General features: G+C 33.6%; 2 protein-coding genes across 3 annotated transcripts in view; one reads left to right on the top strand and one right to left on the bottom strand.

The window, feature by feature from the left end:
- The window catches only part of LOC117100335 (spermatogenesis-associated protein 20-like), a 15,728-nt gene extending 5,271 nt beyond the window's left edge, over positions 1–10,457 (bottom strand). Inside the window, exons 1-11 of one of the 2 annotated variants that reach the window (XM_033239989.1) lie at positions 10,442–10,457; positions 10,023–10,227; positions 9,444–9,508; positions 7,661–7,815; positions 6,348–6,690; positions 5,592–5,809; positions 4,489–4,668; positions 4,006–4,215; positions 3,149–3,341; positions 2,441–2,612; positions 1,484–1,695 (exon numbers count right to left, since the gene is read on the bottom strand). In XM_033239989.1, coding sequence (XP_033095880.1) covers positions 1,484–1,695; positions 2,441–2,612; positions 3,149–3,341; positions 4,006–4,215; positions 4,489–4,668; positions 5,592–5,809; positions 6,348–6,690; positions 7,661–7,815; positions 9,444–9,508; positions 10,023–10,201 — 1,927 coding nt within the window. In that variant the 5' untranslated portion in view covers positions 10,202–10,227; positions 10,442–10,457. Of the gene's footprint in view, positions 1–1,483; positions 1,696–2,440; positions 2,613–3,148; positions 3,342–4,005; positions 4,216–4,488; positions 4,669–5,591; positions 5,810–6,347; positions 6,691–7,660; positions 7,816–9,443; positions 9,509–10,022; positions 10,228–10,437 lie in introns of both variants that reach the window. The other variant, XM_033239988.1, reaches the window with a different exon arrangement.
- A 626-nt stretch (positions 10,458–11,083) lies between these two features.
- Positions 11,084–19,494, top strand: LOC117100333 (tripartite motif-containing protein 2-like). Its single transcript, XM_033239985.1, has 2 exons — positions 11,084–11,215; positions 17,495–19,494. Exons 1-2 carry the CDS (start codon positions 11,192–11,194, stop codon positions 19,325–19,327), a joined length of 1,857 nt encoding a protein of 618 aa, XP_033095876.1. The 5' UTR covers positions 11,084–11,191; the 3' UTR covers positions 19,328–19,494.
- Positions 19,495–22,589: the final 3,095 nt, after the last annotated feature.

Below are 22,589 nucleotides of genomic sequence, written 5' to 3'. Positions count from 1 at the left end.
TTACACTTTGTTTTTTGTGATTTGTTTGTTCTCTATCTGTTGTTTTGACACTGCGCCTTGAGCACCAATTTTTGGTGGTGATGTTTGCGCTTTAAAAATCGTTATTATTATTATTATTATTATTATTAGCACAAAAATTTGGATGGATTCGGAAATAAAAGTAGACACTGTAACAAAACGAATCCATCACAGTCACCTATTTAAGATAACACAAAAAATGAACAGGTTCATTATCCTGTAATGTAAACACTGATAATGCAATGGTACTAATAATAATAATATTCATTTTGACAATAACATAAATTATTATTAATAATATGACAATGATGATGACAACAATAACAAGTAAGCAGTTGGACATTTGTAGGTTAACTATTATTTTCAAAAATAATTTACTATTGAAAATTTTATCTGTGATGATTTAATGAACATTTTTTTTTAAATTTGTATTTTATTACTTTGTAATTTTTAAGTGTATTGATAATTTGTAAATATTATGTGTATTTGTAATTTTCTGCATGTCTTTATATACATTTATATGCAACCATTTCTATTCACTGTATAAACATCTACCTGAAAATGCATCTTTCCTAAATACATTTTAAATAACAAAATAAGATATAAAACATTTGGTGTGTTTCATACCAATATCGAGTGAAATCCAATCTGATTGTAATTAAATTATATCTAAATCTAAGTCTATGTAGATACTCATCAATGCCTGTTCAGCATCTGGTTGAGGGCAGGGGCTTGAGATGAACCACTAAACCGGGGTAACCCCCTACTCGTCTCTAAAGATTTACTGGATTCTTTATAGTGCACATGAGTCATTGTGTACACTGGGCCTACAGTTTATAGTCCTTATCCGAGAAGACTTGCTCCACCTCCAGAGCCATAGACGAGCGTGCCGTTCAAACCAGCGCCGATATTATGGCTGTAGGTTACGGGCCTCTGCATTAACCACTCTGCCATTCGACTAGGGATGTGAATTCAATTTTAAGGCACAATATTTTTACCATCCAAGATTATATATATACATACATAACATCATTTATATAGCACTATTTTATGAAGATCAGAGCGCCCAAAGGGTGGACCACAGTAAGCTCTCCTAAAAGGTTCTCTTTGTATCTGAGCTGGTGGTTAAACTGGTACCAGCTACACCCACCTGTTCACAACAGAGGCTGTATCATGGCCCAGCACACAGGGATAACCTCCTACTTTTCTCAAAAGATGTACTGGGTTCTTTATAGTGCCCATGAGCCAATTGTGTACGCTGGGCCTATGGTTTATAGTCCTTATCCAAGAAGACTTGTTCCACCTCCAGAACATTGGGCGAGTGCCGTTCAAACCAACGCTGATATTATGCCTGTAGGCTGTGGCATCCCTGCCTTCTGCTTGGCCATTCAACTCACCAAGATTAAAATAGATGTTTCAAAGAGGAAATTAGATTGAAGGATGTTTACACTGGAACTAAAATTACCTTCTTTTAGACGGAGTAGAATATTTGGATCTTGTGCTCCGACAGAGAAGTAGCCACCGCCACCGTCGACATCCCAGAACAGCTTATTCTGAGTTGTTTGCAGTGCTTCGGCCCACTCGATCCACTGCTCATCATAGCTCGCCTCATACAGATCTAACAAACCTCGAATCAGGAAGGCATAGTCATCAACAAAACCTGAAATCATCTTTGGCCTAGAAAAAAAAAGAACATGGATTTAATCTTAAAAGTTGCAAACTTATAATTTTATTTTGTTGAGTGTTGAGTTGTTTGTAATATCTATGTTGCGATGGTTACTGATTGATTAGATGGATAGATAACAATTGTTCGGTTTTTTTATCAACTAAATATTGATCCTCTTATAAAAAAAAACAAAAAAAAACAGTTTTAATAATAACATAAACTGTAAAAAGTTACCATGAGGCTCACCAATAAGTAAGATAATATAAAACAAAATTTCGAAAAGTGTGATACAAGCAAACAAATTGTACAAGGTTAAATATAAATAATTAAATTAACAAGAGTTATGCCACATTAAAGCCACATTAAATCTCACTAAACTGTAAAATTTGTAAATGTACTAGTCGATACTTATTAGTAAGTTTAGTCAACACTTTAATGTATACCAGATTTTAACTCCTTCATTCTTAACAAAATGTACTCTCTTTTTACTGTATGCCACCCAGTTGCCTCTGCATAGGCAGTATGATAATTACAGTAGAGGTCAGAGGACTATCACATCGGATCCGAGCCAAAGTTCAAGCCATGCTTCCGCAGAACTGAATGCCAGTATTGCTATCTTTACACACTGATTTGATTTTCTGATCTCTTTGGCGGGCTTTCTGATCCAAATACAGTATTCAGATTTGGTGTGAAAGTATTGAGAAAATGGCAATTCTGAGATATTTTGTTATGCAAAAAGATTCAGCAAACAGTTACCTTTCTGAAGAGACTGCTTTCTCATCCTGCCTGTAGGCTGTCCTATATAACTTTTTATCATTAATGTCATAAAGTTCTTGTTTGATGAACTCTGCGGCTTTCACGGCTCTGCCGGTGAACCAATCATCACAAAGCACTTGCCCGGCTCGTGCATACGCTGACAGCATCAAGCCTACAAATGGATAATGGCAGATTTTCACAATAGGTCCATCTTATAACAGTCATGTCTTGTTTAGACATTGTACTTTACATTATAAAATATATGGCGTACGAAATAAAACAAAATGAAAGGTGCTTATTTTTTTCTATATAGTACATAAATGGTACAGGTCTCCCTCCAATTAAAGACAACTTTTGGAATCAGGGTTTCCGTAGTCTTTAGCAGCTTTGGTCTCTCATTAGAATAATAAAGATAAAAGACATTTGTTGAATTGGTGAACAGAAAATTGGTCTTTAATTGGAGAGGGAGAAGTGTATTTGACTTTTCATGTTTCCACATTTTACCTTTGTCGGTCCATAATAGCAATACTGCATGTTATGGACTGACATGTTATAAAAGGCAATTATATTTTTTTTTAAATAGTCCAAGCCTACCCAAACAACATGCACACCATGAAAATCTATAATATGCAGAATACCACCATTATGGGACGCTGCTCCGGCCAACTCTCGCAGCTGTTTTGGAAGCAAAAATCATGATAATCTTACCATTCCATGCTGTGATCATTTTATCATCAAGATGCGGTTTGGGTCGCTGTAGTCTTTTCTGGAAGAGGATGTCTTTAGATTTGCGCAAGGCACAAGCAACAGTTTCTTCATCAAGGCTGAAGTGCTCAGCTGTCTTGGCAACACTTCCACGGACAATTAAAACATTCTGACCTTTCAACTCTCCATGTGGATCCTGTTAATTATATTAAGGAGAACATTATGCAAAAGAGGTTGCTACTTGTTTATGTCTTTTTAGCTCTGTTCTTTGACAAAAAACTATCTTGTATGCCCATATATAGACATGTTGTGTCTATATACTGTATGGTCATAATGTGACGTTGTCATGACAACATAATAGGCATCTCACACGTTTTTGTCAAATAAAATTTGATAATCTAGACAGTGCTTAAAGTAAGGCATAACATGGCAGTTAGTATGCTATGCATTGGAATTCAAATTTACCACAAACCCCTGGGTTAATTAAGTACTTTACTATGTCCCTAAAGTCAGGAATACAACACGTCAAACGATCCGTTGGCGCAAAGTACCTGTCTCTTATACACATCTAGATGTGTATAAGAGACAGTACTTATACAGTAAAAGATAGTGCTTATACATTTATAATTCAAATAAATGTATAATAAATATATCATTCATGAGTTTCCTTCTTTCACTTATGCAATTAGGCTGTTATAAATTTATATTGCATTCACAGCCCATCATAATTTTTAATTATTCTTAAATTTTATTCATTTTTGCTATAAACAAACAACTATATGATTAGCCTTTAAAGCATTTATCTCTTAGAGGAATATTTCATTATGATGTGGCAATCTATTTCGCTTGGATGTACTTACTTGATCAAAACTAACATTCCCATATTCATGTACCCCATAATGATGGTTGAAAACCTTAGCAAGGGTAAGTGATGGCTTTGAAGGTAGAGACTCGCTAAGCAATATGCCTAGGTCTTTTTCTTTCCAAACACAGAAAGCGCCCTCTTTCTTTTCCTGTGAGTCTTGAGTTGGCAGTGAATCAGCATCTTCAGCACTATAGAAACCACCAGCCTAGGGTCATTAAATATAATAATAAATCATAATATGGTTTATCTGAATAGCATAGAAAAGTTTGTATCTGTAGCACTATGGAAAAACATACAGTTGATGCCCATATTTGCAATAATCGTAAACTCTACAAACAGGATACAAAAATTAAATAAAATTTCCATCAGTGTCATAACCTATTGGACTTTTTGTATAAGCCACACTGACTAAACTTACTCATAATGACATCACTTTGTTTTCTACACTGGCATGCATTTTACTATGCGATCCTCTTACCGTGTCGCTTAGATCTCTATCCACATATGTTAGGATATCGCGGGCCACATCTGCTAGCCCCTCGTCCTTAGACAACTGATATGCATCTAGGTACGAAATGGCCAGCTGGGCCTGATCGTAGAGCATCTTTTCAAAATGGGGCACGTGCCAATAGCGGTCAGTGGAATACCGATGGAAGCCCTGAAAACATAAGAAAATTAATATATTAATTCCTTTTTTGACATCTTTTATTCAACCTAATGGAAGGCTAAAGCTAGCCAATGTATGTAGATTTTTAATCTGATAAATTTAAGAATTGTCTAATTTCTAATAGACATGAAGAGACACAACAACTGGTTTGTCTGCAACTTAAACAGTCTGATATATCTGTGCTACTGTATTTTAGACACAACTACACAGAGCATGAAAACAGCATTCTGTTGCGCAGTGAAATTCAACTATAGAGTATCACAGTCGTGTCGTCACAACACCAGATGGCGCACTCTGGACATTGGTCACCATTCATTACGCCTGAATGACTTCATAATCTTAATGGTTTAGAAAAGGCTTTCTGGAATAGGCATTTTAAAACCTAAAAATTTACCATCAAAATGTACTAAAAACACAAAAAGCTCGCAATATATTAGTTATCGAACACACATTTAATCATCAATTAACATATACAAAGAAAAATTATAATAGAATTTCTTAATTACATTAAAAATTGGGATCAATGGTTTGTCAGTGGAGAAAATGGTGTCATTTTGTGTCACCGATAGCAACAGAGCAGTATCACGTGGTTCCGCGAAGTAACACTGTAGTACTCTATATACAGCACACAAATTCATCCCACACATTTTTGTAATTTGTTCTGAAGTCTAGAGGCTCAGCAAAAGATGACCAGAGACACCGATTGGTCAGAATATTCTTTGTCTCACAACCATTTTATTTTTCTGCTGCTGTCAAGTGCTGCTAACATGCTCTGTGCAAATGCCCTTTAGGTTGGATAAAATATTTGGGAATTTCCCCAATGAGTATAATAAATTTGTATCTGCTTAAATTGTCTGTTTAAATAATTTTTTAAAAATCATATTTACACTAAAAAAATTATTTAAAATTCTTACCAATCCAATGTGATCATTCATACCACCCTTTGCCATCATCTTCAATGAGTGTAGGCACATGTTCAGGATTTCTTGACTACTGCCCTCACTAGTTTCACCATGACAAGCTGAAGCATCTTTTAAAGGATCCTCTTTCTGATTTTTTGGCTCTGCAATTCCTGACTTTCCAACATTCATTTGTTTGAAATCATAGTAACGAAACATGAAGTTGAAATTAACTACAAAGAAAATATGAAAGAAATTAATAGAAATTATTATTAATCATTGTCTTTAACAAGGTGAATGAAAATATTCTTATCATTGCACGAATTCAAAACATTCATTATTTGTTTTGTAACAAATCTTAAATAGATCCTTGTCATTTGATACCTTATGAAAAAAGTTAGATCTCCTTTCATCAGAATGGAACAGTCCATTTTCTTTCAACCAATGAAAACATTGTATAAGGGGGAATTGTGCAATGGAAATGAAATGGAAAAATGGACCTAACTTTTTGTGATGAGTGATGCAAAATCAAAATATGCGATTTTTTGCCATTAAATGGTGTCAGTGTATACCCAATAACATGTGAAATCACATCCACCAATCAAATGACAAGGATCTGTTTAGGTGTGTTATAATATTGGAATGTTTAACTTTACTTTAGTAGTGCCCTTCACAAGAGCAGTGTCTGAGAACTGAAAACAAATATATACAAAACATATATGAATATTATAAATAATTAGCAAGCACTCAAATGTAATTTTCTTGTAATACCTGGCTGAGGGAATTTTGGTGCATCACCAAATCCTCCATATTGAGGGTCATAACCCTTCTTCAGCTGGTGATAGCAAGTGTCAATAGCCTCCTGACCAATCACAGGCTGTGTTTCTGTCTGCTTCACAACTGTGTTCTTTACAAGGGCATCCAAAATGGCTGAACCACGCTTCTTCATGTCTTCCTTCTTGTGTGTCCATTGGCTGGCAATGTTTTTCAGGATTGTTGCGAAGCCAGGCCGTCCGAAACGATCAGTTGGTGCAAAGTATGTACCACCAGTAAGTGGTTTGAGGTCAGGGGTGAGCCAAACACTCATTGGCCAACCACCTCCACCACTTGTTGCCTAGAAAAAAAATAATGGTTAACATCTATGCTATGCCTCACAATAGAGGTGTGTTTTATGTACATCGATTGCAAGATAGTCATAGGTGGATTCAAGGGGAGCACAGCCGGCCCAGGTCCCCTAATTTTTTCAAAATTAAAAAAATAAATAAATAAATAAAAAATTCTACTCAAATTTTGAGTGCCATTTCCTGCCATCAAGAGGTGCCATAATCATAAAATGTATTACCTCAGCCCTAACCATGGTGGGGCTGAGGTAGTATAGATCCTCCATCTGTAAAAGTCCCAATTCGGGCCCCCTCTATTTTAAATTCCGGGATACGCCACTGCAAGTAAACTTGCCAATTACGATGGAACCAGTATATTCAACTTCAACTATTATTGATCCCAGTGCCATTGTAAAAGTATACAGTTCTTGCCTTTTAGAGGCTTAGTAATGTATTTCTATGTTTTTTTAAATTTTTTGCAAAAAAAAAAAATCTCTGAAGCATTGCAGAATTTGAACCGAGGATTTCTAAACTCAAAGGAAAGTCTTTATCCTAAAACTCCACTCGGTGTGAATGGGAGATAGTAAAGATCAGGGATGGTAGGAAGTTTGTGTATATTGATGAAATGTTGATAGTCAAACATTGTTGATAGGAACATTTCCTACTCCCCTTTCATTAAATTTGGTATCATGGAGAACGTCTAATCATTGAGACATTATGTAGTGGCCTATCCATGTAATGAGGCGTAGTGGCATATCTAGAAGTCTTGAAATGGGGAGGGGGCTGATGGGGACGCAATTTGAAGTGGATGGGCTGGATGATAAGGTGATGATTAGGCAAATTAAGGTAATTTTTAACCACTTGAGCACAATTTTTTGACTTTGAACATATTCAATGGGGGAAGGTTAGTCTGGGAACATATTCGATGGGGGAAGGGTAGACTGGGAATATTAGGAGAAAGAGAGAAGAACAGACAAGAATTACCTGTATGAAGGTCATATACACCCTGTCAACATCTGGCCTCTCTTCTCGATCAACTTTGATGCTCACAAAATGCTCGTTTAAAATCTTGCCAATCTCTTCATCTTCAAATGATTCTCTCTCCATCACATGGCACCAATGGCATGTGGAGTAACCAACTAAAAATAAAAAAAATCAGTAACCATGGGTGAAAGTTCAATTATGTTTACAGGGGCGGATCCAGAAGTTTTGGTTAGGGGGGGCTATAGGTATATGTTAAGTGCCTCCAAGTGCCTGCGGAAGCTAGGTTTGGGAGGAGGTGTCTCCGTCTGATAAGATGGCAGATAAAAATATCTTTTCACGTAGGATACTCACAGAAACAACATAATTTAAATAAAAATATTAAAAAGGCAAATTATACGCTATGCATAAAATATTGGAACCACGCTTCAAAAAAATATTAATGCAAATGCAAGGTCAATAAACAGACTTAGCGTGTCACTTGCTATGTACTAAAATAGCAATTGTTTGTATCCACCCTTTAGAATTTTGTGCACCACCCTTAAAATTTTGAGGAAATTTTCTGAAATTTCACAATTCTTTAAAAATTCTGGTGAAAGGGTTGCCATAGGGAACATAAGACAATGAAGAGGGTGAAAACAGTTCCATAATAAAAATACTGTCCCTAAAGGTAAAATTTGACAATGTTAAGGAGAACCTCAGACGACAAAAGAATTCCCCTTAAAATATGTTTTAAATGTTGTAGTAGTAGTAGTATCCGACGACAAGCAATCAAGAAAAAACTAAACTACTGGAACAACTCTCTCGACACGAAATGTTTAGTGTATCATACAAACATTTAAATACCTGCCATAAGAATGACTCGCTCGACACGAAAATTTTAGTTTATTATTAGTTTATTTACAAACATTAAAATACCTCTGACCGCAAGCAATCAAGGAAAGACTAGACAAGAACAAACCCGCGCGACACGAAAAGTGTATTAAACAAACGTTGAGACCGCTACACAACGGCCTTTGCTTCGAGATTTGAGCATGAAGGCAAGGCAAAAGCAGCTTTCTTAGCAACGTTTTTTGTCCGCTGATCGGTTAAAAAACGTATTTCATTTTTATTTTATCACTGAAAAACAACTACTGTAAAATGTTTAGCCCATAAATATGATGTGTGTGAAGAAAACATTAAACAATATTTTAATTTGGACTTTCAAAAAGCAGTTAAAAAGAAATGGCTATGAAATTTTAGGGAGGGCTAATCAGTTAAAAAACATATTTCATTTTTATTTTATCACTGAAAAACAACTACTGTAAAATGTTTAGCCCATAAATATGATGTGTGTGAAGAAAACATTAAACAAGATTTTAATTTGGACCTTCAAAAAGCAGAAATGGCTATGAAATTTTAGGGAGGGCTAAAGCCTGTTTAGCCCCCCTCTAAATCCACCCCTGGTTTATGCAGGCCTAAATACACTATCCTATGTAATATTTGTATCATGAAAATGGTAAGTCATGAGACCTTGGAATAGTTACTTTAAGCTTATCTAAAAATTTCCAACTATCTTCACAAGCTCTACGACAAATTTAGCCCAACTGCTCTGTTGGCCAGTATTCTTTATGCTGTTATGTTTATTTGCATTTGACTTCACTAAACCAATCATAACACACATATGAGGATTCAGCCCAAAACAGGTACATATTGACAATTGTGTCCATACTTCACTGATCTTTTGTTTTTACTACCATATATCATAATCACTATGTTAATAGTAGGAAGTGTTTGAACCACTGACCTGACAGGAAGATGACCTTGTCTTCTCTCCTGGCTTTATCAAATGCTTCATCCCCCCAAGGATACCTGAAAGATAATTAATAAATCATTACAAATAGAGCACTATTGCAGTTGATTTATGTGCTTTTGAAGTCTTAAAAGTAATCATAACGATAAAAAAAAATGCTGCATTTTTTAACAGGCAACCTCTGAGCTAAACTGTCCCAGTCACAAGTCCAAGAAGGGAAAAGTCATTTAAATCATTCTTAATTGCAAATCTCTAATTTTTCTCTACTCTCCTGTTTTGGTTTTCTTTTAACTATTATTTGTGCTGTTTGTTTTCTTTTATGTTGCAACTATATATTCTGGTTTTTTTTAAAGAGCGCATAGAGATAAATGTTAGGTCCTACATGGGCTATTAAAGTGCACAACAATTGATTATCGTCGTTGTCACCGCCGCTGCCGTCGTCACCACTGCTGTCATCATCATCATCATCATCATCATCATCATCATCATCATCATCATTATCATCATCCTGGAAGGTCACTTTTAAATAAGAATTGCAAGAAAGAGGTTTTGATCGCATTCATGGCTTCTTACCAGTCTACTGGATTACTTGCATGTTGCAATAGGTACGGTGACCTTTCCTTTGACAGGCGATTCTTAAAAAGTTTTTCTTCGTTGTCTCCAGTTGCCATATTTCTAGCTAATACAACAAGAGTTCTCATTGGTGGTTGAACTAAAAAAGCTGACACATGCCGGCTCACATAATTATACATCAGGGACTGTTATAAAGCAGAAAAACCTACAGTAAAAATTATACGATGTATTTGGTAGGGCAATCATTGATTCATTGAAATTTAATCGTTTGTTCAAGTATCATATTTGGAAATATATATTGATACACTCATTATTAAACTTCATTCATTATCAAGTCAATTATCTCTATACCAATCTTTAGCTATCAAACAACATGTGTGGTTTTGAAAACAAACAAAAGACATATGATGCACACCTACTCAGTCTCATAAAGAGCACAAGCTTTGTCCATTATAATCCCAATTACAATGCTACTAATAAAATGTTATTAGAAATTAAAAGATGTCAAAATAAAATTTGGTGTCCAACTGTCCATCTCTGTAAATCCTGCCTTAATATTTGTGTATATTTTAACATGCATGGATCATCGATGACATATCAGTATACAGGAAGACAAAACATCATTACTGTATACTCAATTGCAAAACTACTTTGGTAAATGTCTTTCCTCTTCTCGCAAATATTTGTTAAGAAAAATGTCAGGTCAAATTTTAAAAAGCAGCATGTTGCACGTAGAGGTAAATTTTTATAAATGGTATATTCCAAATGTGTCATTAAGATTGTGCTATGGATGGCGATATTTAGATTTTCACATCTATCTCTCTATCTAAATATTAATAAAATATAATATTATACTTTAATTTAACAAATTGGTTCTTGGTTTCTAATTCTTAATTTAAACTAAATTAAAGGGGCAGTAATGAATTATAATGTTTTTGGTCATTTTTTTTGCTATGAATAAATGACCCTTGACCCTCAATACCATATCTAGTTCTGTGACTTAATTTGCATATCAGCCTTCTATGTTGAAATAAATAACAGCTTCTGACAACATATGCAAGTATCTTTTATTTGGATAGATGACCTTTGGACCAAGTTCATAATAATAAGTGCTGGGTAAATCACTACTTGAAGAACAACTTGAATCTATAGACTACTAAAACAAGAATATGGGGAACTACATCAGCATCATTGTAAGTAGCAGATATCTATTTGATTTAGTGCTTCACTATTACATTTTCAAATAACAGCTAATTTTATCATTTTCTATCAATCCCAAATGGATATACTAAATAAATGTAGTAGTGGAAGCTAGGCCATTGAATTAAATGACAACAAATATGTTATAACAAATGTTGAAATTCTAATCAATTTAATTATACAAGCTAGTCAATTTGTGACAAAGCAGTTTAGAAACTTAATGCATTAACAGTGAAACATTACTAACATTCAGGGGCGGATACAGTTGGGGGGGGGCACATGCCCCGCGTTTTGCCACTAAATCCTAAAAATTCAATGCGTTTGTTACGTGCTACTCAATTATCTATTGTGAAAAACTGTTGTGTCCCCACCCCCCCCCCCCACCCACCTGTTTGAAAATTCTGGATCCGCCAGTTTACTGAAACTAACTGACAAGACGATCATCTTACAGTACTGTTAAAGCTAATTATGAAACTGAAGGCTTTCATGGCAATAAATTCCTAGGGTAAGACATAGAAATCTGTCCATAAATTTTTAAAATAATGGAACATTTCTATGCAAAGTTTGCATAAAATTTGATATATAATTTGTGCATTTTTAATGAGGTATAGTCGCAATATCCTAACTATACTGCAAATGGATTACTCTCATTAAAATGTATCTGCTGCACTAAAATCATACACTCTGAAAACAGCAAATTTTTTCAAAGTATTATCCATGATTAACCAATATTAGGGCCAATCTGTGAAAAAATTAGAAAGAAGCAGATTTCAACTGATTTGTGTAGGGATATATACCAGGATACACAAAAAAAAAGTTAGGTGGGCTAGGGAGTGGGGAAAATTTTTTATGAGGGGTCAAAGGTCATTTACCCCGGTATAAAATACTAAAAAGCGTATCTCCTGAACACTCTATATATATTGATCTTGGTGACAAAATGCACATAAATATATAGCAAAAAAGAAAATAATATTGAAAGCCCTCACAATTAATTCTTGACCTTACAAATTTAGGTCAAAGGTCAAAATGTTGAAACTGGTATTTTTAGTCACTAAATTGACAGTATATAATTTTTAAATATTACAATAAATGTGAGTTCAACTTGTTTGTGTAGGAATAGATACTAGGTTACACCAAAACAAAGTTAGGGTGACAGGAGAGTGGGGAAATTACTTTTTGGGGGTAAAGGTCATTGACCCAACCTAAAAAACTAAAATATGTATCTTGGAAACACTCTATATTTGATTTTGGTGTCAAAATGCACAGAATAATAAAAAAAAAGTTATAAAAAAAATAATAAAAAACTAAAAAAAAAAATGACGTCGAAGGTCAAAATGTTAAGAATTGTTATTACAAAAATGTATACAGTATATGATTTTTTTTAAATACTTATTTTCAAAGCTGGTTTTAAACAGTTGAACGTGGAGAATTAGATAAGTATATTGATTAGAAATAGGAATTACAGCTTAAAACTTGCTGTAACCATGCTGTAACTATCTTTGAAAAAAATTCAGTCCTCAAACTTGGTAGTTTTACGGCGTTATATAACTAGGAAGATGTAAGTAGTCACTACCAAAAACTACCTATGAATGAGGTAGTAGATATTATCCTTTGTTTATAAATATTGTTTAAAGGTCCCCTTTTGTTCATAAATATTGTTTGAAGGTTTGAATGGCTAGGGAATACGGCCTTGGTGTCATACAGTAATTGTTTACACACAACATAATCCGTTTGCTTATGTTGTGGTTAAATTGTTTCGATCTCATTGGTCTTGGCAATGTAGTTTTTATAGCATTCAAAGTTGTTAACTACCTACAGTATATAACTTGTTTTGGTATCTACCATGTATAATGAGCTGTTTTTGGTTTCTATTGTTCTCTAGATTGTAAGCTTATGTCGTTCATTGATATGACAAATACAGTTGTATACACAAGAAATCAAGTTGTCTTTACCCAGTAGCGTTCGTTTTATTTATAACTTGCCTAAATATACAAATTCAAATTTGAAATTAGAATTTTTGTTTTCATGACTGATAGAATACCTGTCCTTTAATAATTGTTTTTTTCTATAGGGATTAAAGCTGTACTATCAGTCATGAAAACAATTTTGTATTTTTAGGCAAGTTATTTACTTCAATTAAAAATTTGAATAAGAAAAAAAGACTTCCCTTCAATTTTTTGGACAGTTTCTGTATTCATTTGCATATATATCCTTAAATTGGCTTGTAATCAATTTAAGGATTTTAAAAAAAATGTCTGTAAATCATTAATACCGCGTTCACATGTCTTGGGTCGCTCGCAAGCGAACGATCGGCTCGCGAGCCGGGCCTTCATGCGAACAACCGCTAAAGAGCGGTTTTTGTCGTGGGTGACCCACGACAAGCCGCTCGCGAGCGGCTCTCGATGCAGCTCGCTCTTGATCCATGTGAACAGCCGCTTGCGAGCGGGTCGCCAGCGAGCTGTGACCTCTTTTGTGTGAAAGCCAATCAGATACAAGCATCTCCTCGGGGTCAAAGTAATGGAGAAAAGTGTGACTCCACGTTTCCTGGTTACCGGTTTCGCTGGGCTAAACAAACCTTGATCGTCCATTTTTGTTTTTTTTGTTTCGCAGTGCACTGAGTTTTGTAGTACAGTATTTGATATCGCTATTTCCGTAACTTACATTGTATAATCCAGTTTTATTTTGGGAAGACACTAATACTAAATAATCTATTTACCATATATCGTAAGTGCATCTTCATTTTCGAATCATAAGTTACAAAAATTATCATTTTAATATCTTCCGGAGCGTAGGTTTAGGGGACGTTGGGTACACCGCCGATACGTACGTCATATCACTTAATTGTGTGTAGAAAAAATGTACGAGATGATATCCACGAGTAATATTACTTTTAAGTTAGTTGTTATGTAGTTAAGTAACTTTCAAGTCTACATAAATGGTAAATACCACGCCATTCGTAACTCTACTTCAGCCAACGTCAAGAGAGGCCTAGGCCAATGCCTGGGATGTTCCCACAAGAGCAGCCATATTTAGTTACAAGTTAGGATTGATCCATTGCTTGAAGAAAAACTACATATCCTGAATCCAATACTAAAAAAAAGTAGAAGTAAAACAAATATTATGGGGAACTATATCAGTACCATTGTAAGTAGCAGATTTCTAAATGATTTTGTGTAATACTTAGTAAAAAACAGCCAATTTTTATTAGTTATTTTTTCCCCTTGTTTTAACCAATTTGAAACCGGATAATACCAGTTTGTGGTGGAAGCTTGGGCGTTTAAGTGGTAAAACGTACAGTACAGTATATTAAACCAACAAAATTTTAGAACTAAATAAAATTCACAAAATCAATTTAACTGAAAAATGTGGTCAAGTTGTGGCAAAGTGTATCAAAAATTTTCAGTAAACATAACAGTAAACAGTGCACCTAATAGTGATGTTAGATGGTTGAGTAAGAACATTAAATTGACAGATAGAAATATGTTAAATACAGACACATTATGTTGTGTACGTAAATTTTGGCGAAATGATAAATACATTATCTAGTAAAATAAATTAACATAAATATGGAAGAAGCAGAGAACAAAAAAGAACAGGCCAGAAAACTCGGAGCAGCTATAATTGTATACCAAAAGGGTTTAATATATATATTACCTGTCTCTTATACACATCTAGATGTGTATAAGAGACAGGTGTGTGTGTGAATATAAAATGTTATGAAGAGTTATGAGGAACTAAATATAAACTAACATTGGACGAAACCTTTTGACAAAAACACATAAGAGAATAACAGAAAATGTCAATAGAAAAATCAGTTTAACATAAAGAATTGTATAACGTAGGCGATTGATAAAAACATTATTAGTAACATTGACAATGAACTTTAAAATTTCCAACGAAGATTGCATTCATACATTTAAAAAGAAAAATTATATCAAAATCTTTGTGTACAGAAACTCTTAACTAAATATAACTTGAGAAAATGTGTCGTAATATATTCCGAGCAATTGGACACTAAATTCAACAAAGATACTAATAAAGTTACCGATTTTCAGATTTTAGCAAAAACCTTTCCCAATTGACCCTCTTTCATATGTTGCACTACGATGTTTATTACATAAACAGGATGGCTGTGATTGTTATACCGAGTCTATGTCATCTCTACTCACACTTCAGTGAACATCTCCAGTGGGCGGGGCTTATTCTAATATTTTTAACCGTCATTTTTAATATTTATAAACCAAAAATTAAATATTTTATTACCACTAATTTGTTAAACATATGTAATAATTCAATAATCAGCAACTTAAAAAGCATCATTTTAATTGGACTTTAAATTTAGACACCGTCGCTTATAGTGACTTCATCTCGAAAAGGGAAGTAAGTGCATATCTCTATAGGGACACGATAGTTTTTGTCTGGCCAACCATGTCTAATAGTAGTTGCGAGTAGCTCTAACTGCGGATCTGCATTGGTCGCTTCCTGGAGCTCTATGCGTTTGGACACTGAAATGCATTCGATGATCATAACATCAAAGTGTTCATCAGTTTTAGTGCTGGTGTTGCTAGGCATAGTTTGATGTCATACTTGTGAAGTTGTAAGCACATTCTCTGTAAGCATACTGGAATGGCATGCATAGGTTTCTTTAATATTGTAATAAGCGGTTTGTTGTCCGTTTTGACAGTGACATTTTGACCATACATGTAGCCTCTAAATTTGTTCTTTTTCGATCTGGCTGTATCGCTGCTCTGCTGCCGACATGGTTCTCAATGCATACGCAATGGGGCCATTTTTTTTTATACAGGCACAACCTAGACCGAATTTGGAAGCGTCGCAAGTCAGCGTTACTGGTGTGCGTATATCAAAATATCGCAGAGTTGGGGCGGCAGCGATCATTTACTTTATTTGCGTATACACGTGTTCGTGCTGGTCATGCCAATGCCATTGGCTTTCGTTAACTAAATAAACTTCAATATCCATGTTTAATAATTTTCATGCAATCATGAGCACAATCAGGTCACAATGCCTGGGATGTTCCCACAAGAGCAGCCATATTTAGTTACAAGTTAGGATTGATCCATTGCTTGAAGAAAAACTACATATCCTGAATCCAATACTAAAAAAAAGTAGAAGTAAAACAAATATTATGGGGAACTATATCAGTACCATTGTAAGTAGCAGATTTCTAAATGATTTTGTGTAATACTTAGTAAAAAACAGCCAATTTTTATTAGTTATTTTTTCCCCTTGTTTTAACCAATTTGAAACCGGATAATACCAGTTTGTGGTGGAAGCTTGGGCGTTTAAGTGGTAAAACGTACAGTACAGTATATTAAACCAACAAAATTTTAGAACTAAATAAAATTCACAAAATCAATTTAACTGAAAAATGTGGTCAAGTTGTGGCAAAGTGTATCAAAAATTTTCAGTAAACATAACAGTAAACAGTGCACCTAATAGTGATGTTAGATGGTTGAGTAAGAACATTAAATTGACAGATAGAAATATGTTAAATACAGACACATTATGTTGTGTACGTAAATTTTGGCGAAATGATAAATACATTATCTAGTAAAATAAATTAACATAAATATGGAAGAAGCAGAGAACAAAAAAGAACAGGCCAGAAAACTCGGAGCAGCTATAATTGTATACCAAAAGGGTTTAATATATATATTACTACATTTTTTTTGTAGAAAATTTTAGGCACAGATTGTCAAATCTTGGTCCATATAGTTTATGAACAACAGTATTAAACAACTAAATTACTAAAATTATCAAGAACAAACAAATGCCTTACTCAAAGCTAGTTAAATTATGTATATTTCACTGAACAAGATCTGTTTCCAAAGTAGTATGTAGCTAAAACTATATAAAACTGAAATTCAAGGTTTTTCATGGTGAATATATTTCCTCAGTAAAAATTAACTTATTTTTTTATTAAATAATATTAAATTTCTTTGCATAAAATTTGATAAATGATGTGTGCATTTTTAAAAGGGTATAGTCACAATATACTAAGTAAATAGTACTTCATTCAAAATATATCTCCAGCACTAAAACCATAAACCATGAGAACAGTAAATTGATTTTAAACCTACATTATAATTTCTCAGGAAAGCATTTTTCATTCCTTAAACAAGATTGATTTCATTAGCTGTACATAAAAAAACGATTTAACAAAGAGAATAGTTAAAACTAATAATAATTGTTATTGTCTAGCATAACAACCAGTATATGTTCGAGCTAAATAAATTCTTTTATTTTTTCAGTATTCCAAGATAGCTAACTGGCAAGAGCCAGTGTGTTCACTACATGAAAAACAGTTGGAATTTTACTGCAATGTTTGTAAAACTCCAATTTGTGAATATTGTACTTTTGATAATCACGAAGAAGCTAAAGGAAAGCATGAACCCATCAGAGCTTCTGATGTATTCAATGACTTCAAAGCAACAGCAGATTCCTTGATAATTCAGGCTGATGTCCACAAACACCAGGCACAAGTTGGGATAAGCAAATGTATTGCAAATGTCTCCAACCTTAATAAGACTAGAAATGACATTACAAAAGACATCAACGACACCGTGGAAGAAATTGTTAGATTAGTAAGAGAATCAGGAGCAGCATTGGAAAGGAAGTTAGGTGATATTTGCGAGACAAAAGAAAAGGAATGCAACTCTCAAATTGATGAACTCAAATCATATATAAGAGATGTTGACGACAAACAAGATTGCATCAAAAATTTATTGACATGTGGTAAAGCAACAGCTCTCCTTACATGTCATCAGGCAATACAAGAACTGCAACAAAAGATTGTTGTCCCATCAGGGACAGAATCTAGAAATGATGGAAAGGTTTATTTTTTTCCAACAAATGCTGACTTATTGAAATCTTTAAAGAAACAGGGAATAGGTTATGTAAGTGAAAAGCCAAATGAAAACATCTTCGAAATTTTATCTGAAAATCCAATGACTGTGACATGTTACCAACCTTTTCATGTTGAAATAGCTCAAAGAGATAAATGTGAAATAGATGTAAAGGATCTGGCAGTTTCAAAAAAGGAAATAACCCCTTCTTCGACGAAAGATGCTTCACCTACCACCAGAATTGTTGAATCTCAGGGAAAATATTTTGTCGAAGGATCCTCAAGTACAGATTTGACACTGGATGTCAAGTTTTGTAATTCTTCAATAAAAGGATCTCCAATTAAAATCATCGTTGAACCTGTCGGAATTGTAAAATTCATCAAAAATGTTGGTCATTCTACAGGTAATATGGGGAATAGTCATAAAGGCATACAAGATTTAGTGATGTTTGAAAATGGTTGTTTTTTAGTTCTTTGTACCTGTAAGTGTGAGATCTTTAAGTTTAAAAATTCTGGAGCATTTATCAGTAGAATAACATTACCAAAATCAACCCAAATTGAGAGAGTATGGAAATTAAAAAACAACTTAATATGTGCTGGTTCCGAAATAAAAGAAAAGTACAATAAGTATGCATACAAATCTGAAATTTTAAGCCTACCAAAAATATATTTTTTGAGTCCAGATGGTCAGGTGATCTGGACCAAATCAATATATGGTGATCAAAAACAGCACTTTCCATTTGGTATTGATGTGAATGAAGTCTTAAACTTATTGTGTCTTGCTCATAAAACTCAAAATTGTGTAAATGTATACTACTACGGAAACAGAACACTTTGTATGACAATTGGATCTAAGGGTGATCTTGAAGGGCAAATGAAAGGACCTTCCGATGTTGCTGTCACAAAAGAAGGGAATGTCATTGTAGCTGACACTGACAATCACAGAGTGCAATTATTTGGTACTGATGGTCAATTCATCAAGGTACTTATTGGTGGAGGAAGGGAAGATGGTATGGTGATAAGACCATATATAGTAGATGTTGATAATGATGACAACATTATCGTAGCAAGTGAAGGAAAAGTACAGTTATTTGACAAGCATGGCAAGTTCATTCAAGTATTTCATCAAATTGACGAGGGAGAAGACAAGAATTTTGTATTTTCAATTGCCTCCTACTTTCCCCGAAGACTCGCATTAGCAGAAGTAAATTCTACTACAATTTCTTTAATTAATTACTAGGAAAAAAAACAAAAGTGAAGATCAATAGTCTTATATGCAATTTTCCATTTATGCACTTGCAAAATTTATGGAAAAATGGGTCCAATACTTGTTAATTGACACTGCATCACATACAGTATCCATTTATCAATATAGTTAGCATTTACAGGCACTACACGTTAATTTCTCAAAAAAACATGATGAAACAAGATGAAAATTTCTTTAAAAATGACTATTTCCATTTATGATGTGATGATTTATATTATGTTTAACATTTATGACTTCTATAACAACTTAATGCAAAGGTTGAGCATTACAGAAGCTGTTTAAGTAACCACCTTATGTCTACAGCAGTATGACACCCTTAGATCCATCGAGATTTTGCACTGTCCTGTTCAGAATGTAATTAAAAGTACTCTATTACAGTATTAGAGTGATAGACCTAGGTCTTCAAGATCTCAACTAAACAAACTGAATTTATGATAAACCTTCAGTGATCAGTGTAATTTAAGGATATTGTAACTCCAAAAATGTAATACTTTATATGGGACAATATTGCACACTTATTGATAAAATTGATAACACAATATCTGATATCTATCTGTATTTTATAGTTTATAGTTTCCAAAACAAAAGTAATGGAATATTAAAAATACTGTAATATCAAATTATTGTTTCTTTTTTTCATTTCCTTTGTTTATTTATTTTTTTTTTATGTTATATTTACAATTTTTTTTCTCTCACTATATTTGATTTTTTAAATATTTTAATATGTTACATTATAACTTCGCTATGTAGGGCACTAAAACTGTATTTAAATACAGTATATAGTATGACGGTCTCTATCTTTGTAGCTGAGAGAATTGAATTGTACAGTACTGTAGTATACAAGACATTACTTGGTTTGAGGTGAAGTAGTAAATTCTACTTCTGTCGGTGTTGAAAACTGTAAACTTGTTTTAGGCTCTTCGGATGAGCTTCTTTTTGAGATGGGTCTCTTTATACGAGATGGGCTTCTTTTCGAGATTACTCTCGCAAACTAAAAAGGGGGGCTTCTTTTCAAAATGAATGCTGTAAATTTTTTCCATTATACAGTGTAACATTTTTCAACAATAGTTTTAATATTTTTAAAATTTTTACCATGCTAACACGCCATCATAATCATCAAAGATAACGTCAGTCTGAATGTCTGTACCTTTAAAGAAGCCCAAATTATCTTGATTAAGCCCATTTTTGCTTCTTTCGAGATTACTTTTGCAAACTAAGAGGTGGGCTTCTTTTTGAGATCGTCTTCTCCTCAAAATTAAGCCCATGGAGCCACTGTATAATGATTTGGATTTTAAGTTTAGTTTTAAATTTAAGTTCAGTAAATACCCTTAAGGTACTTTTTATCATGTAGATGGGTGGCAGATATTTTGTAACCTGGATGTTTCATGACGCTCTGCTGCGGGTGCTTTGCAATGTGGACATTTTGTAACCAAGGCATTTCAGGTGTCAAAGTGTTCAGGTTGCGAGGTATCCGTTGTAGAGTTGCTGGATGTCTGGGTTTTTGGAGGGTTTTATAGTTACAGATGTCAACATTTAAATATATAACAACTGTTGTACAGGCAACTTAAAATGGTAGCCTTATGCTTAATACTCTGCTTTTTTAATTGCTTTCAAATTTGTTAATATTAATTTGTAAATTTATTTGCTTCTCCTTCACACACTTGTACAGTAGAAGAACAACTTTTGTTTAAACAAGTTTTCCCATGTTAAAATAAAGCTAATTATTATTATGATTATCGCAGTAGTTTCTATAATAATAATAATTATTATTATGATTATTAGAGAAACTACTGCGAATTGATCAATGAAATGTTGTTATTACCTACTACAATTAATTTTTATAAAATATACTAATTGGGACTAGTAAAGCAGAGGAAGGTACACAAAATCATACACCAAATCATAAATACTACACCTCATAAATATTTACCAACAACAACATACTCTTTATATTTTCTAATTTTAATTATTCAATACAGCATATGTCCACTTCAAAATAGTATAACACATGGTTCATGTGCCTAAATATGCATATACTAAACAGAAATTATCAATGAAATGTTGTTATATATAACATAATTAATATTCATGATAGTATTACTGAATATTAATCCAGTCAAAAACCTAATATAAGCAGAATATTTTTGGTATATTTAGCTGCATGAAATATGTAACACCTAATAGAAAGAGTTTAAACTAGAAACAATCATTATGTTTTCTAATTCATAAGAAGGCCTGGAAAAAAATATTTTTGTGCCTACGACAACGAAAATTATTTTGATTAAATGCCACCAGCACCAAATGTTATCTTTACACTATTATAGCTAAACAGTAGTACATTTAGTGTACATTTTTTAATTCTAAAATGCCTCCGGGGTAATGGTCAATGCCTTTGACCGCCAGTCGTGCACTCTTTCCAGCCCCGTACTAAGTTATCTGTTGCACATATGATACTTCATTAATACAATAGCTTAATATATGAACTTACTTTTTTGGTAGCATGTACACATATTGTGTAGTGTTGGCCCTTTTACAGTAGGTGAAATTCCTGGAAAGAGGCGAAAATATCTAATAAATTCAACCCCTCCCCTTCCAACTGTACTACAAGTAATTTTCATTGAGTCTGTCTATTTTTTTTTTTTATATTCTGCCTAGAGTTGTGCAAAAACTAATAAATGGATGAGTATAAAATTTAGTGGAGTATTATTGTGATGATGCGATTTGTTCGTGTGATGGGATTGCGCTGCAGCTATTGTTTGCTTTATTGTTGTTGTATTTGCATATTCATCTCATGCATATTCATGCAAGTACACAGCTGTCCCGCGGTATATATGCTTTTGTGGGCTCTTGCAACGAGTTTTCATTTGTTCCGTTGCAAGCCCTGCAGTTCGTTATTTTGGCAATATGCAGTTATGAAGTCCATGATGTAAGTGTATATTATAATCTGTAGTTAATTTAATTGAATGATATGTGTGCATTGATACAATAAGTTATAAGCATGTTATATTATAATATGTAGTTAATTCATGTCCGTATTCGACTAATGCCAGTATTGAAGGCATTGTTAATATTATTGTGCTGTACATTTACATGAGTTGTTACTATTGTTATTGTACATTTCGCTAATGGGGAGTGATTGTTATTACTTATGTTATATTCTTGTTTAGTGATTAATATACCATTAGCTTGGTGGCCAGTAATAGTCTGAAGTTACAGAAGTTTTGGTGGCTATTAT

The sequence above is a fragment of the Anneissia japonica genome, unplaced genomic scaffold (genome assembly GCF_011630105.1).
Source record: "Anneissia japonica isolate Jap-2015-1 unplaced genomic scaffold, ASM1163010v1 scaffold287991_len637273_cov151, whole genome shotgun sequence".
NCBI lineage: Eukaryota > Metazoa > Echinodermata > Crinoidea > Comatulida > Comatulidae > Anneissia > Anneissia japonica.
Note: the sequence above shows the minus strand (reverse complement) of the source record. Positions and strands in the feature narration are given on the sequence as shown.